Source organism: Phaethon aethereus (assembly GCF_964289735.1).
Source record: "Phaethon aethereus genome assembly, chromosome: 4".
Taxonomy (NCBI): Eukaryota; Metazoa; Chordata; class Aves; order Phaethontiformes; family Phaethontidae; genus Phaethon; species Phaethon aethereus.
The window spans coordinates 2,268,143-2,283,871 of NC_138578.1; the positions used below are offsets into that span (position 1 = coordinate 2,268,143).

General features: G+C 50.0%; 2 protein-coding genes across 2 annotated transcripts; both read right to left on the reverse strand.

Annotated features, from left to right (window-relative positions):
* Positions 1-4,025: 4,025 nt before the first annotated feature.
* LOC309404549 (uncharacterized protein) lies at positions 4,026-5,239 on the reverse strand. The gene has a single exon (XM_081999045.1). The coding sequence runs from the start codon at positions 5,110-5,112 to the stop codon at positions 4,441-4,443; it is 672 nt and encodes a 223-aa protein (XP_081855171.1). The 5' UTR covers positions 5,113-5,239; the 3' UTR covers positions 4,026-4,440.
* Positions 5,240-9,837: 4,598 nt separating this feature from the next.
* Positions 9,838-11,373, reverse strand: UTP3 (UTP3 small subunit processome component). Its single transcript, XM_081999190.1, has one exon. It carries the CDS (start codon positions 11,346-11,348, stop codon positions 9,909-9,911), a length of 1,440 nt encoding a protein of 479 aa, XP_081855316.1. The 5' UTR covers positions 11,349-11,373; the 3' UTR covers positions 9,838-9,908.
* Between the last annotated feature and the right edge of the window lie 4,356 nt (positions 11,374-15,729).

The window sequence follows — 15,729 nt, forward strand, 5'->3', positions numbered from 1 at the left end:
GGTGAGATTATTGCTTCAGATGACTGAGCTGCTTCTGGTTACTTAAAATCACCGGAGACCACAGAACCATAAAAAAGCCACCAATACTATACGAATGGGAACAACTGCCAAAGGAATCTGCCCGACAGTTAACAGCTCCGATGCACTGCTGAGCTCCGAGATAGCTGCTCGGAGTGCCCCAGAGAGACTACGTGGCCGGAGGTAACTCCATGCAAACACAACAAAAATTATTAAGAAACACAAGCCTTTATATGGCAATCTGAGACAGCATGAATCACCAGCAGGTTCTTGCAAATTTTTCCAAAGCCTGTAACCTGTTTGTGGCGGCTCTATCAGATTAGGCAGCCTGACAGTCTGGTCCAGTAAGGCAGCTCCCACATTTGTAAGCGAAACAAATCCGATCTTCCTATTTTCTGCCCGTGCTCTTGCCCGACACATGAAAACCTCTTATTAGCAACCTTATGAACATGACTTCTGCTCTCATGCCCTCTCCTTCTTTCACTTGGGCTCCAACATGCCATGCAGCTCCCCATTAGTCCTCTCAGTAGCTGTTCCAGTTGTGATTACTAGAAAAATAGCATCAGGGCTGTGCCCAGTCTTAGAGGCAACGGACCTGCTATGCCACAAAGCACACTGTTGCACTCCTCCAACAGCCTTTCGCCCAAGCAACCTCTTATGTGAAATGTAATCTAAAAAGATAAAATTAGTAACAAAGCATCAGCGTTGCAAAGTCCGTTTCTGTCTCTTCTGCCAGCGCAGATACGTACGTGACCTCAAATAACGGCGGCACTTTGAACCCTGCATGCTAAAAACACGAGCGGGTAAGAGAAAGTTTAACAACCCAAAAAACTGTGACACAATTTCTTAATTCCTGGAATAAGCGACAAACTGGTTTTTGTCTACCTATTGTGAAATACAGAAGTATTATTTAAGGATTCAAGTACCTCCCATAATCAAGGGTACAATTAAAAAAGGGGACAAAAAAGTCTACTAGAAATATCATGCTATCTGGTAGGCTTTCAGTGGGAAAAAGGAATGGCTTTTGGGTTGGGTTTTTTTTTTTTTAAAGACAGATTTTAAAAAGCAAAAAATTGCTTTTACTGGATTTAAAAAGTATTCTATGGTTTTACTGCAGCTCAACATGTTTAAGGAAATCTTCTTGTTCCTTCTGTCTGTCTGGAACAGTCTCTATCAAAAAAGCAGGTGCTGCCGGAATGAATAGCTTTTGCAGCCTCCTTCCCTTAGCAGCTCTCGCCTTCACCTCATCTTTGGAATCATCTCATCTCTCTATACCTCATAAATAAGAAAACTTAGGTAAGATGGAAAAAAATTTGTTGGAGAGGAAAAAAAAAAAAGGCCGAGAAAATCGATAGAAAAAATAAACTTGTAACAGAGACCCATTCTTATTATTTCTTTCTTTGTTATCGCACATTCTTCATTTATGTTTGTCGCTAGGCTTCAGGTCACCAGCACTACAGGGCTTGCACCACTGCCCTGGTAACACAAGCATCGTGCCTCCTCCTGGGTGCAAGTAACCCTTGGGTTCATTGCTACAGCTGGAAACAACCATTGCGTGCAGAATCCCATCAAGTCACCGCTCTCCTAACACAGAGCTACGAAGGCAGCAATTAGGTCACAAGCAGCAAACATACTCTTCTAGATTTTTCAAATATAACGTTAAATAGCTCTACAGTACCCTTCAATTCTGTGGTGAGACCCCCTCTTGAGAAAGAACAGTTTAATAATCACATCGTAACAGGAAAAAAAAAAAGATGACTTCAAATAAACCTCCAAAATATTCTGAAATACTGACTTTTCAGTACATTGGTCACTACCTGCACTATAACATGTAAATGTCAACACAGAGACATCATTTTCATTACTACTCATGGAAAGGATGGCCTTCAGGCACTGAAGGGAGGAACTCGTGCAGAAAACACCCTTCACTTAAATTGCTGCTTGCACTTTACAGCTACATAGACAGGGATTAGTATTCATAGAGTATATAACTTTTTTTTTTAATACACACACAAGATGCAAAAATAGCCTTCTTCACACTCCTCAGTTTATCTTAACTCTAGAAGTAACTCCAGCACTGAAAAACTAAGGGAATCTGACACCAACAGTCACTTCAGGTACTATTGCAGAACAAGGAGAAGCAGATCAAGAATAGTCGAGGCGGAGCTGCCGTATGTTACGGCAACCTGAATTTACAATACCTGAGAAGAGCCTGTGAAACAGGGCTCCACCGGCCACCGATGCGTCTCCCCAGTAATACCAACACAGATACGACAATCTTTATAACGCGGACCAAGATTAACACCGCTGCCCCTCAATACTGCGCAGTTAACTGCCATTTAGAGGAGATGCAAGGAGTGATGACACCTGCAAGGCCACATACTCTACAGGTAGCCAGGATTAAGATGACACAACATCCTTTGTGCGTCAGAGTAGAGTTCTACCCACTGCTATAATAGCAATCCAAAGCAGCCAGTGAACAAGCAAAACGTTGCAGCAGAATCCACTGCTCCTGCTGCTCCAGGATGAACAAATGAAAGCTGCTTTTTCAGATATGACAACTGGAGAAAAAAGGCAAATAAAACCAAACAAACCAGGGATGATTAAAAAATTGATTTACAGACAGAATGTGCCCCAGGAGAAACAGGGCCCATGACACCATGTAAATAGGTTACGATCCCTGTTCCCTTCAGACAGTGCTATCGCTGCATCAGTCTGTTCCCGAGCGGGCTTTGACAGACGATATTGCACAGGCAGCTATTACCTCTGAGACTGAAAAAAGCAAGGAAACTTTCATATATACTTTTTAAGGCTTTTTCACAAAGCTTACATGAACAGCCGCTGCTGAGTAAGGCTAACACGAGGGATAAAACACAGCTCAACCAACGAGTTTTTACACTAACTCCTCGTGAACAAACGCGCTCATCTCTAGGCCTCAGTTTTGCCACATCCACACAGGAGCTTTCTTACAACGAAGTTTTAACAGTAAAAGCATGGGGGCCAAGAAGAAATATTTTTCTTAAAGGCTTCTTTTCTACCAGACATAGCTCAGTCCCTTGCACGCACATCACAGGACTATAGTGGGTAAAGACTTCCTGATTAGGAAAAAAAAAGTAAAAAAGAAAATTTTGACAGGAAGCCGTCAGTGTAAATGACAACTCACTGGGGAGGGAGTTCTGGGCTGTGGACAAAAGTTTGCCATCAGAGACAGCCCTTCATATAGCTCCAAACAAAGTTCCGTCATTTTACCTGCTCCTAGCATTACGGAAATGGAGTTCTTCCCTCACTGGTTATAGCTCTGCTGAGTAATGGCTTAAATAAAGTTCACTAGCTTTAAAGAAGGAAAAAAAAAAAGTGGGGAAAAAAAACCCCACCCCAAAATAATCACCTAATGCATCAGTAAACCCTCACCTAGGATGTAGACGGGAGGAGACAAAGCAAAGGCTAAAAGCTTGGTCACCCGCACCCTGGCCCAGAAAATGAAGCTACTAGCTATTTGCAAGATGGATGGATGGAAAAGAGAATATCTCTTCTATATGCACCCACGTACGTCGTTTTGGTTTTTAAAGCTCACGCAACACCTACTTCACAGTACTCCAGCCTACCCAAGCACAGCACAAGAACACTACGCAGAATCGTATGAAGCAGACAACTATTTGCCACCCAACACGCCCCACGCGAGACCCCACACAGCAACACGCTTCGATCCTGCCGAGCAGCCGGCACACGACGCCCTCGCCTTCGTTACGCTCCTAAGGACGGCACGAGAAGGAAGCCCGAGCAGGCATTTCCCACCCCATAACTACTTCCCAAGTCGAGGACAGCTTGTTAGATTCCAAAAGGCGGCACAAACTCTTCCCAGAGGATCCAGAAGTCTGTGTGGCACTGGTTTTGCTGAGCTCGCGGGCCAGCATCGCCCACCAACGCCTAGGCAAACCGCCTCCTTCCCGAGCGCTCGCTGCCCCTTCCCTGGCCACCTCACACCCGGGCTGCCACCTCCCTGCTCTCACGGGAGCAGCCAAGCCGCCGCCACAGACCCACAGGCCCCCTCCCATCCAGGCCCAGCCGGGTCAGGGGTAGCTTTGGGGACGGGTCCCCACTTCCCAGCAGCCCGGGCCTTACCGTGCCAAATAAGGCTCCCTAAGCTCGCCCTGTCAAAGGCCGCTCAGCTGGGGCGGGTGGGGGCGACGCTCGACGCACCCTCCGGCGGGAGCCCGGAGTCCGGCGGGGACGCGCCGAGGTCCCCCCGCCTCACTCCGGCGGTGCTCAGCCCTGCCATGGCACCCCCGCCCGCCCGCGGACAGGCGCCAAGGGAGGCCCCGAGCCGCCGCCAACCGCCCCCTCGGTCCCCCCGGGGCGGCTCCCCCCGCCGCACCACCACGCCTGAAGGGAGGCTCCCGGCCGCGGGGAGGAGCCCCGCGGCTACTCACGGCTGCCGGTGCCGCCGGCTCCGTCCGGCCCCGGGTAGCTCAGCACCAGCACGGGCAGGGCGGCCCCGTCGCGGGGCGCCGGGGGTCTCCACATGCCGGGCGGCGCGGCGGCGGCGCCTCCATGGCCGGGGTAGAGGAGGAAGAAAGGCGCTGAGGCAGGGAGCGCCTCCTCCTCGTCCTCCGTTGCCGCCGCCGCCGCCGCCGCCTCCTCCTCGGGCTCGGCCCGCCGCTCCATGGCGGGGGGCAGCTCCGCGCCGGCTCCGTCCCGGGAACTTTCCGCCAGCGGCGACAGCAGCGGCGCCCGCTCCGCCTCCGCCATCGCCGCCCCGGGCCCCGCCCCGGGCGGGAAGCAGGGCCGCGGCCGGCCTCCGCCCGCCCTCTGCCGCGGGAGAGGGGGGCCTGGTGTCGCCTTCTTCCGCGCCCCCGCCCCGCCGCCGGAGCCGCGGGGCTCCTCGCCCAGCCCGGCCCGGCGGGAGCAGCTACTCCCGGGGCAGGAGGGCGCCGCCCTGCGCAAGTTGCCTGAAGGCTGGATGCCGGGAAGCCTGAAAAAAAAACGTGTCACCCCACGCATGTAGGCGCAGGGCCTCTGCGCGCTCCCCACAGGACGTTGGTTCCATCCCTCTTCGAAGAGGATTAGATTTTTTTTCTTCTCGCCCAGCCTCATACCCTTAACACTCCCCTCCCCGCTTCACTGCCAATTCCTCTTTCTCACACTTTGTTTTTTCCGAAACTAAAAGACAAGCCCACCGCCTCTTCTAGCACCAGCTTCCCAGCCCTGCTACCATCAACACCCAGACTGCGGGGTGGGGGAAGCAGTTCCACATAAGACCCTGTCACCACCGCGTATTCCACGGTCTGTTCCTGCCCTCAGGCCGAAGGACGGCAGCAGCCCTGGGCGCACGGAGTCGCCTTCGTAGGACCAGTGCCCACGTGGGGAAACAAGGATTTTCGTCTTCAGAAACCACCTTCATAGAGCAACGAGCAAGTCGAACTCCCACGTGCTTCAACTGCACTGTGAAGCAAAGGCATTACACCAGCTCCTGCATCCCCCTCGCCTTCCCAAGGTTGACATCTCCTGCACAGCAGCACTGGCAGATCCTTTGACAAGAAGTGACAATACAAGGTCCAAAAATACTCCTTACTATGAAAACTACCAAATAGGCCATACCAACGGTAATTTCACTTAGGAGACTGTTTTTCAGAAGGCAGTAATCAAGACTTCTTATTAAGGCAGGGCAATTCATGTCCACTGTCATGTTCTCAACAGGCAGCAAGAAAGAACATAAATCTGCCAGTTTTTAAAGACTATCCTGCATTCAGTGCACTTAGGTTGAGCCAAAACACGGTGCTTCTTCCTTTTTAAATCTCACATAAAAATTGCAAAAGCACAGCTGTAAAGGCAACTTATTTCTGGAGACTGCTTCTTCCAGAGCTGCCCCACGTCGCAACTGATTTAACAGGTGTTTTAATCCGTGTTAGAAATACAAACGTTCAGCGTTTACTGTATTCACTGTATTTGCCAGTGCTAGCCAGAGTAAAACAATGTCCAGACTGTTGCTGATAGAATATTATGGAAGACAACTAGGAAAACCCTGGCAAAATTTTAAGGTGGCAGCAGCAGATGTATTTTCATTTGAGTTATTTGATAGATTTTCCTTACCCTGTATAAATAGACATTTCAGGTCATGATGCAAAAAGCATTGTTTACCTCTCTGCCACTGCATATTTTCTGAAAGCCAGGCTTCCTCTGGACGCTCATCACCCCCCAAGGATTATGTCTTACAGGTGTAGAAAGACAACGGAGCACCCCATACCTCCTTAGGACCTTCTATACACCGCCTATGTGCTTTTGAAATACAAATTATTTACGTGGAAGTGTGCACGGGACTACCTCCTGATTTACCGTGCTCGGAGCGAGCGGGTGGGAAGGACACAGAGGCAGGTACCTCCACGGCTATGCAGGGCAATTCAGGTGGGACATGGCTGTTGCCCGAGAGCCTAAGTCCTAAGCTGCCTTAGGTGCTGCTGAGGCAGACCCCACCACCAGTCCTTTCAGAGCGGGGCAGCCAGCGCTTGCGAAGCAGGAGCCGGGGGAGGACGAGTGCCATCCCATGGTTGAAGCACATCATTTAGCAGTGTCTGCGCCTTCTCCAGAAACACTGCCGGAAGAAGGAAAAAGAAAAAAAAAAAAACCACAAACAGCGTTAACCGTGAGCTTCCTCCATTCTCGCTTATTTTCCTGACCACCATCTGCAGTCCTTTCCCTATTTCACATGTGTCTGTTTTCATAGGGATCTTAAAAACCTATTTACCATCAGGGATTTCCCTTCAGCACGAAACATGCCTCAAAGAAGTATTTCTTAGAGCAACATTAGTGTCCCCCCTCCCATGGCATTAATAATCACGGCCTTCCTATGATCACTTACACATAAAACCATACGGGAAAGAACTATTTATGTTTTGTCCAATCTCTGAACTAACCAACTGAAAATAATGCCGTGTTTATTCTTCATTAAAACAGGCTGGCGCAGCGGTTAGGGGCGACATGCTGTGCCATCTGCTGGCTGCCTGCACTGGGCATGCCGATACGCTGCGTTCCCTCTTGCCTTCAGCCTTCACCCCAGCGTTTCTGGGGAGCATGTCTGTAACAGCACACTTAGTTATTATTTCCCTTATTTATTGCTCAGATGGAAGTTGCGAGAATTTTGCTTGCCAGCTGCCTAAAGCTTTTCAAGGGAACACAAAGCCACCTTGGATACTTACAGATTGCCGGCAGATCTACGCGAGATTGTCAGCCCATCATTTTTGCATGAAGTTAGCAGGTGCTGTAGCAATGAGATCAGTTAGCATCTCTGCTGGATATTTTCTGCATTCCATGTGATGTCCGTTAAACAATACCATTCCTCCCCAGAAAAACTGCCTAAGCTGCCTTTTTTCCCCGGCATGTTACCTTTTACCAACCTTTTCGCAAAGCCTCAGGAGCGTGGCTCAGCCTTCTCAGCGGCAGCCTCTGTCGTGATCCAGCACAGAGTTAATAAAAGGTGTAGTTTCAGGAAAAGCTCTATTTCCCTCCTCGGTAAGGCTGGGATCCACCAAAAGCCATGCATTCCTCACTGGGAAGAGGAAGCGGCTGACACTGTTGGTTGCTGCTCACAGTAAGGAAGGATGAGTAAACATAGGTAAAGGGCATCTTGATCCCCCCAGGTAACAGGTTACACATCTCACCCGAGGCCATCAGGTTACAGAGGGCATTGCTCAAACAAGTAGACATGTGCAGCGACCACTTCAAGAAAGCCTCCCTTTTGCCTCGTGACCCTCCGGCAGAACGCGGCCCAGGGTTCGGCACGCGCCTCGGCCCTATGAGCCGAGCTAGCCCGAGCTTCCCCGGAAAAGCAGGGCTCCAGACTGCCATTTATTGTCTTAAAACAGTTGCTGCTAAGAAACCTCGTGTTTCAAGCGCTCTCCAGCTTTTCACCTCATAAAAGAGCCCTAGCTCCCTTTGTGCTACATGCAAAGGACTGCATTCATTTCCATGTCCCAGGAAGGTCTTTTGATCATGAAAACCACACATACAGGCTCACCCCCAGCCAGTTCATGACATGCCAGATTAATCCTCACTCCTGCACTTCCCTGTGACCTCTCCTCTTCCACACAGACACCTGCTACCAACACAGGCAGCAAGTCCCAGCACTGACCTGAAACACCAGGTTTTTTTTCCCGGCTGCCATCAACCCTCCTCCGGCCCTTGCATTAGTTCCCATTACCTCTCGCCGTACAAAATGCCACCGCTCTGCAAGCAGGCAAAGATCTCCCAAGTAATTTCATGGAAGGGATCAGTGCCCAATGCTTTGTAGCCTGTTTCTGGGGAACAATTTTATTTTTTGTTTTTATTATGCAGCCTTGAACTGCTGTTTGGCCTGTAGGCAGCAGGGGGCACACAAATGCAAGGCCATTAAAGGCAGCAGAACTTACCATTTTACTATTTTGTCCTATACATCTATCTACCATACCAGAATCCCCTCTGAAATCTCCATGCATAGCTCCACGTCCCATCCATCCGGGACATATAATGATTACAAAAAGTATATCTACTTCTGCTGCTATCTGTCCAGCATCAACTTCCTGTTTTTCTACCTCTCCCTTTAACAACAAATCAGCTTTGAAAACGAACAAAATATTCTCCAGTTGGCAATTAACAGCACGTTCCTGGCAGAAACAGGCCTAGGCTGTAAAGGTTTACATCAAAGCCTATGGAGGCACATTTCACTTGCCGAAAATGAGCAGAGCGCCTGTGTGTTGGAATTAAAACATCTAGGCTGTCACAAGTTTGAGAACACACACTTGTATTTTGGCTTCCCCCAAGACTACCACACACACAAAAAAACCACCAAAACAAACACCTGGTTATACACTAGCACTTCCATACCCTGAAATCACATTTATTGACAAGACAATTATTCCCCTTAAGTGATTTCACATGGGAAGCAGGCAGCAGCACCTTTCAGATGCTACTGGTATGCAAATCAAGGCATGGGCTCCCTGAAACCTGTCCCAGGCCCAAGTGCAGGTCTTACCCAAGACCATGTTTGTTAAATTTCTAAGAAAAATTAATGGGTCATTCCTCCTTTACAGCCTGAACTGGAACTGGCCGCTCCCAGTCAGCTCCCAGCAAGAACTTTAGCGTGGCGTTGAACGTGTTTTGCCACCAGAAAGCAGGGAAGTTATCACGACATTTTGGGTTTACCTTCAACCTGAACACAATGTTACATAGCAGTTTGTCCTGTATCAATGCTACGTTAGACCTGTAACAGCAGACAACAGTTAACAGATTTATGGTAGATGACGTGAAAGTATTTATCACTGGTATAAATAACTGAGAAATCCTTGCTGTTCTTCTCACTAAATTCAGAAGGAATGGACATAGAACCTCAGGCCACACGGGACTGTAAGTAGTAACTGTCTGCTCACTTACGCAATTAAAAAATTTAAGCAAGCCTAAGAGTAGCTAGTTCTTAAACATATGAGCACAAAGAGTTAACGAGAACAAGAACTAGAGAAAACACCATAGCCACACACATCTCACTCTGCAGCTCAACGCAGGAAAAGGATGGACCGGAACAAGAGAGTAAAAAGCAGAAAGCAGTGACAGCTGCACCAATACGATCCGCAACCCACCCTCAGGAGGTCCCCCCATCCCATCCCATCGCCAGCATTTAGAGTACAGAAAGACAACAGCACCGCAATAGAAAAAAACACCTTAACACACAGGCCAGGTGAGGAAAAGGCCCTGTGCTTATTTTAGAGGCGGCACCTTCTGAAAAGCACCCTCGGGGAAAAAAAAAAATACCACCCCTCATGGCCAGTTTTCTTAAGGATACAAAAACGACAGTATCTTTTATAAAATTTTTATTGGATTCAGTACTGCTACTTGCAGCTCTCCAAAACAGAGAAAAATAAGTATCACTGAAGCTTCCTGCTTTTCTTAATTCCCGCACGAATGCCAGACAGTTCCCCAGCATATCTGTGCAATTCCCTCCGAACTTCACGGACCTGGCCCTTGCGGCGAATCTTGGCTCGCCGAAACTTCTCCCGGTGCTTGACCCTGGGGTTGCGATCGATCTTCTTCCTTCTGGGCGTAAGGCCTTTGTTCTTGATCATCTGATAGGTCACACCTCTCTTTTTATTTGGATCCTCTCCTTCCGACAACACTTCTTCTTCAAGCATGTCTTGGTCTTCAGTTCTCTTCCTCTTGTGTTTCAACTTCTCCTCCATCATCTTATAGTATTTTAGAGCAGCCTCTTCATCCAGGTCCGACTCATCTGACAGTTCAGCAGCAGTAGCCCGGCCATTAGCAAGCGCAGGTGCACGCTTTGGTTTAGTTTTCTTAACATCCAGAGGGAGAAACACCGCAAACCTCTTCTCCTTCCGTAATTTATCTTCCTTCTTATCATAGTAGTTTTTCAAAAGCATACGAACTTGTGAGGATAACTTTTGATCTATAACAGCTAGGTCATTGATTATATTTCTATAAGCAACCAGCCGTTCGATGACAGGGTGACTATGAACCGGCATCCTCTTGGACTTCAAAACCAAATAGAAGCTGATGTTGGCACAGTAATTCAAGTAGAGATGATACTTGGTCTGCAAATAGCGACTGCCTTTCCCCTGCGGGATAGTGCCGTTTTTGACCATTTGCAGCAGCGGGTGCAGTTCGTCCTTGAGCTCCATTAGCTTGACTTCAAAGTCCTCGATCAGCTGCAGGAGCTCAGGGGACTCCTGCTTCAGTAACTTCAGCTGCTCCTTCTTGGAAAGGGCCTGCAAGTCTTTGTCAATCTTCTGCCCCTTGCCATCATGGGTTTTCTGACGCTCAGCCAGATAGCCCTGGATCACATCCAGCCCGTAATCATCTTCCCCCAAGTCCTGCACCAATCGCCTCTGGATGACTTGAGCCTCCTGCTCCTCTTCCTCCTCCTCAGCATCGACTTCTTGCTGGCTACGCTTGCCCTTGGCCTGGGCATCGCTCCCATAGTCCGTGTCGTAGTAAAGCTGCTTGTGTTGGCCCCAGGAGAGCTCATGGGGGGGCTTGGTGTCCCGATGGTGCTCCTCCAAGTCGCTTTCCATGGACAGGTCCCCACCTTCATCTTCAACCTCCTCATCTTCAACCTCCTCCTCCTCCCCTTCTCCATCCTCCTCCTCCTCCCCTTCTCCATCCTCCTCCTCTGCACTGTGTTCCACGTAAAGATCCAGCCCCTCCACCTCCTCGTCCTCCTCTTCTTCCTCACCGTGTCCATCCTCCTCTTCCTCCTCGCTGTCCTCCTCGGACAGCTGCAGCCCCAGCACTTCCTCCTCCTCCTCCTCCTCGCTGTCCCCGGCCTCCTCCCCGCTCTCCAGGGCCGCCATCACCGCCTGGAACTGCGCCTCATGGAAGTCCTCCGCGTCCGCCGCCTCCGACACCAGGCCCCCGGGGTCGTCGCGGGCGATGGCCGCCTCCTCCCCGCCATCCTCCGCCTCGGCAGGCTGCGGCGACGGCCGCAGGACGGTGCCGCGGCGGGTCCTCATGGCTCCGCTACGGCACTTCCGTCGCGCTGCGCTTCCGCTTCCGCCCGCCGGCCCCGGGCCCCTTCCTTCCGCTGCCTCGCCCGCCGCCCCGCCCCGCCCCGCCTCGCCCCGGGGAGGGGCCGCCGGCGGCACTAGCGGAGGCGGGTCACGGGCGGTGGCACTGCGTCGGGCGAGAATGGGCCTTTAACCGTCCTCTATTGCAGCCCCCGCCCCCGTCCTGAGCAGGGGCGTCTTCCGCTGGATCAGGGTGCTGAGCGCCCCGTCCTGCCTGACCTGGGATGTTTTCCGGGACGGGGCATCTGCCACCTCTCTGGGCAACCTGGGCCAGGGTTTCACCACCCTCCCTGGGAAAAATTCCTTCCTTAGATCTTGTCTGAATCCATCCTCTTTCAGTTTAAAACCGTTACCCCTTGTCCTGTCGCTACAGGCCCTGCTGAACAGTCCGTCCCCATCTTTCTTACCATCCCCCCTTAAGCCCTGGCAGCTGCAGGAAGGTCTCCCCGGAGCCTTCTCTGCTCCAGGCTGAGCCCCCCCAGCTCTCCCAGCCTGTCCTCCCAGCAGAGCTGTTCCAGCCCTCGGAGCGTTGCTGGGGCCTCCTCTGGCCCCGCTCCAGCAGGTCCGCGTCTCTCCTGTGCCGAGGGCTCCGGAGCTGGACGCAGCCCTGCACGGGGGTCTCCCCAGAGCGGGGCAGAACCCCCTCCCTCGCCCTGCTGGCCACGCGGCTTTGGGTGCGGCCCAGGACGCGGTTGGCCGCCGGGGCTGTGAGCGCACATTGTCAAGTTCACTGCTGGCACCTTCCCGGGGCCGGACCCTGCCCTGCCCGGGCACACGAGCCCAGAGAGCCCGCGGGAAGCGCTCTGCACCCTGCACACGCTTTCGCCGTCCCCGCGAAAGCGCTGCCCCCTTCTAGCTCCCAGCAGAGGTTTGTATGCTTCAAAAATATTACACAGACATATCTTTTAGATGTAGCTTCAAGTTCAGAGTTGATCCCTTTCAGTTAAGCATCTAATTTGCAGATGAAATCACCCCAGGTCTGGAGCATAATTGAGTTTACTTCTACTATTAGATTTCTAGTAGAGTAATACAGACACCTAAGGAGCTGCGTGATGCGGACAGCCACTAAGCAAGGGGTTTTTTTCAGTCGAGGCAGGTATCAGCAATGAATAATGCCACGTGGAAAGAAAAGACTGCTTTTTTTCCCCCCTCAGGGGTTTTTCTTCACCTAAAAGCACAGACACGTACAACCGCCATCTGTATAGTAATCTTACAACGACGAGAGAGAAAAAAAGCAAGACAGAAAGCACACCTGACATCTGTCCCCTTGTTAACCGAAACTTCTCATTACTCAGTTCCCTGCAGCCAGACCAAAGTTTCAGAGAGAAGAAGTATTTGAAAACCTCCCTGAATGCCTCTCAAGTACATACATTCATTTACTCTCCCGAGTCTTTCCCTTCACCAAATTGCATCTTTGCATCATCAGGGATACGGGCATCTCCCTGCAGGAACCAGGCCCCTTGCTAGAGGCTGCGGATCAGCCTTCAGGCTGTAAGGCGGAGGCAGGCTGCCATGCTCGGCGGCTGCTGCTGCTTCGCCGTCCTCTGTGCTCCTTGGATCGGTCCTTGTACGCCAAAAGATAGATGTGTGCAGGGCACAGGTAAAGGAGCACGGGTAAAGGAGCAGCTGGGGACCCCTCATCAGGAGGGTTTTTAAGGCCATCTCTATTCATTCACCTTTGCATTCTCATCCTGTATTTCTGCTCGTTTGTGCCTGTCGTCCGCCACAGAGCGCCCAGCCTAGCCTCCCATCTTTCCAAAGGGAAAATCACGGTAACACCGAGCCGCACGGAAGCGGTCTGTTTTTAAGAAATGCGGACAGCCGTGCCAAAAGAGAAAAGAAAGGCACAGTAATTAGTTTAGTCCAAGCTCAGAAACCTAGAGCCTGATAAATTAAACAGCCACATGTCCCAGCAAGAGGAGTTCTGCGTACAAGTGCAGGTGTTTTTCTCTCACCACAGAGCAGGTGCAGTTTTATTTATAAATACTCCTGTCCACCTTCTTGTAGAAAAAGACTTGTCAAGCAAATATTCAAGTTAACTGAAATAGAGACGGGGTGCACAACTTTACTCACTTTTTGGTGATTTATTTGGATTCTGGTAGATCTGATGGCTTGCAACGCTCAGCTTCTCCACGTAGTCACCTCTGGGTCACAATTTTCCATATTTGGTCTTGCACCAAAGATACGTTTTGCCGGAAAGACACCTTTCCCAAATCTGTCCATGACAATTTTCAGTTATCACCTCCCCTGGATCCAGGCCTGTATAGGAAAGAGCAACACAAATAAGTCGGTTTTGGTAAGTGAGACACAGCATTCATTTTATTTTTTAGCCACACCTTGCTGGCAATTCTCACTTTATACCAGCTGGCCACTCAAATACAGCCTTCTCTGCCCATCAGGCTTTGTAATCTTGCAGCTTAATCCTACCATCTTTTTGTGTGAAGTCCATCCAGAGAAGTCTACAGCCAATTTCTACGTGGTTAAAATTCCAGGTCGCTTTTGCTAGCGTGACTTACAGAAATCCAGGCCTTCAATGTGTCCCTGACGGCTTCCATCCAACTGCCCTCACAATGTAGGACTTTTTTTTAAAGTCTGCCCTTTCAAATTTCAGAGCCTTAAAAAGAGACCAGCTTCCACTTGGACTCTCATGGATTTTAATGGAATCGACATGTTGTCTCTCAATCCAAGTTAATTTCTAAGAGCAGAAAAGAAATAGCATGTACAGATAATTGAACTTCCTTCAGAACTTGCTGAAAAGGTCATCTGCTTCTGGTGAAGCTGGAGATGACCTCGAATGTGAATTAGTTTACCCAGTTATCAGGAACTGCTCAAGCCGAACCACACTGGTTCGCTGTAAGCATCAGTGGAATTGCCACTACAAATACGATAACCAGTGACCGCTGCAGATCTATTTTCATCTACCATTTTCTCTGCTTCTGAGCAGGAGAACAAGGAGAAAAGAAAGCTGTAGGACAGGCTGCTAGGGGATGGTGTGTTACCTGGAGATACCCCGTGCCCTGGTACAGTCGTTCTCTCCACTCCTCACTCAACGCAGCAAGGACACACAAAGACACAACTGTTTTGCCCCGCGTCACCTGGTTTCCTGCACAGCTTCTTGCCTGGAAAGGCAAGTTTGGCATGTCCAAGGACAACTGTAGGTACAGGACAAGTGAAAGGGGACTGTGACTACAAGGCTGGCTCCCTTTTCTTTTCAAATTCTCAATTATTCCTCCACTAGCTTCTGCCTCTCAGTGAGGTTCAAGTCTAGCTCCCCACTCAGCCCAAAATTTAAGCCCGGGGTGATGGTTTGCTAGCCCTTTGCCAGACTGCCACAGTTCTTTAGCGCCTGCTTCCCCACATAATTTTTTGGTAATTTAAAATGTCACACAGTAGAAAGGGGATAGACCATAAAAGTAACAGTCCATAAAACAAACCTTCCTCTAATGAGTTTGTAATCTAGATGGAAATCCCCAGAGACGTGCAGGTGGCTGAACGGGACTAAAAATAGCTCTCGCGCCACCATATACAGACCAAAGGGACTGTATGCAGCCGTGCAGATTTAGAAACCGAAATTCAGATACGCTGAGCATCCGCAGTCAGGAAAAACCACCACAATCAACAGAATCACACAGAATATAGTTCTGTTCTGTCTCTTCCTTTGGGTTTGAAAATGCTCATGGATGCCTCTGCTCAGATTTTACCAGTGCTATATTTTTATCGGTGCAGCTTTGCAAAAGACCAGAACCGGCACCTTTTGCATGTGCTTTATTCCGCTGCCTGTATCCCGCCTTCTTGGGTATTTCTAAAAAAATCTCTTGTTTTGTTACAAAAAAGGTGACTGAAACAAATAGCACTTTAGATAGACGCCCCTACTGCCCCATGGTTAGCCAGGCTTATTTTTAACCTTTTGCAAAAGATGGGTCACAGAGAACATCTTGCTGCTGCTTCAGAAGAGAGCACCGCTCAAAACTCTGCTGGCAGTACTTTCTGGGGAGGGGGAAAGGAAACTAAAACAAATTTTGCTCTCCTGAAGATGGAGAAAACAAGGTTTTTAAAGAAGAATTATGGCAGAACCTAACTCCATGCTAGGAGCTGGGCTTGCACCCATCATCCCCCCGCCATCTGCTAGGGGAAACCTTGCGCATGAGTGCTGCTGATGCAACACAAA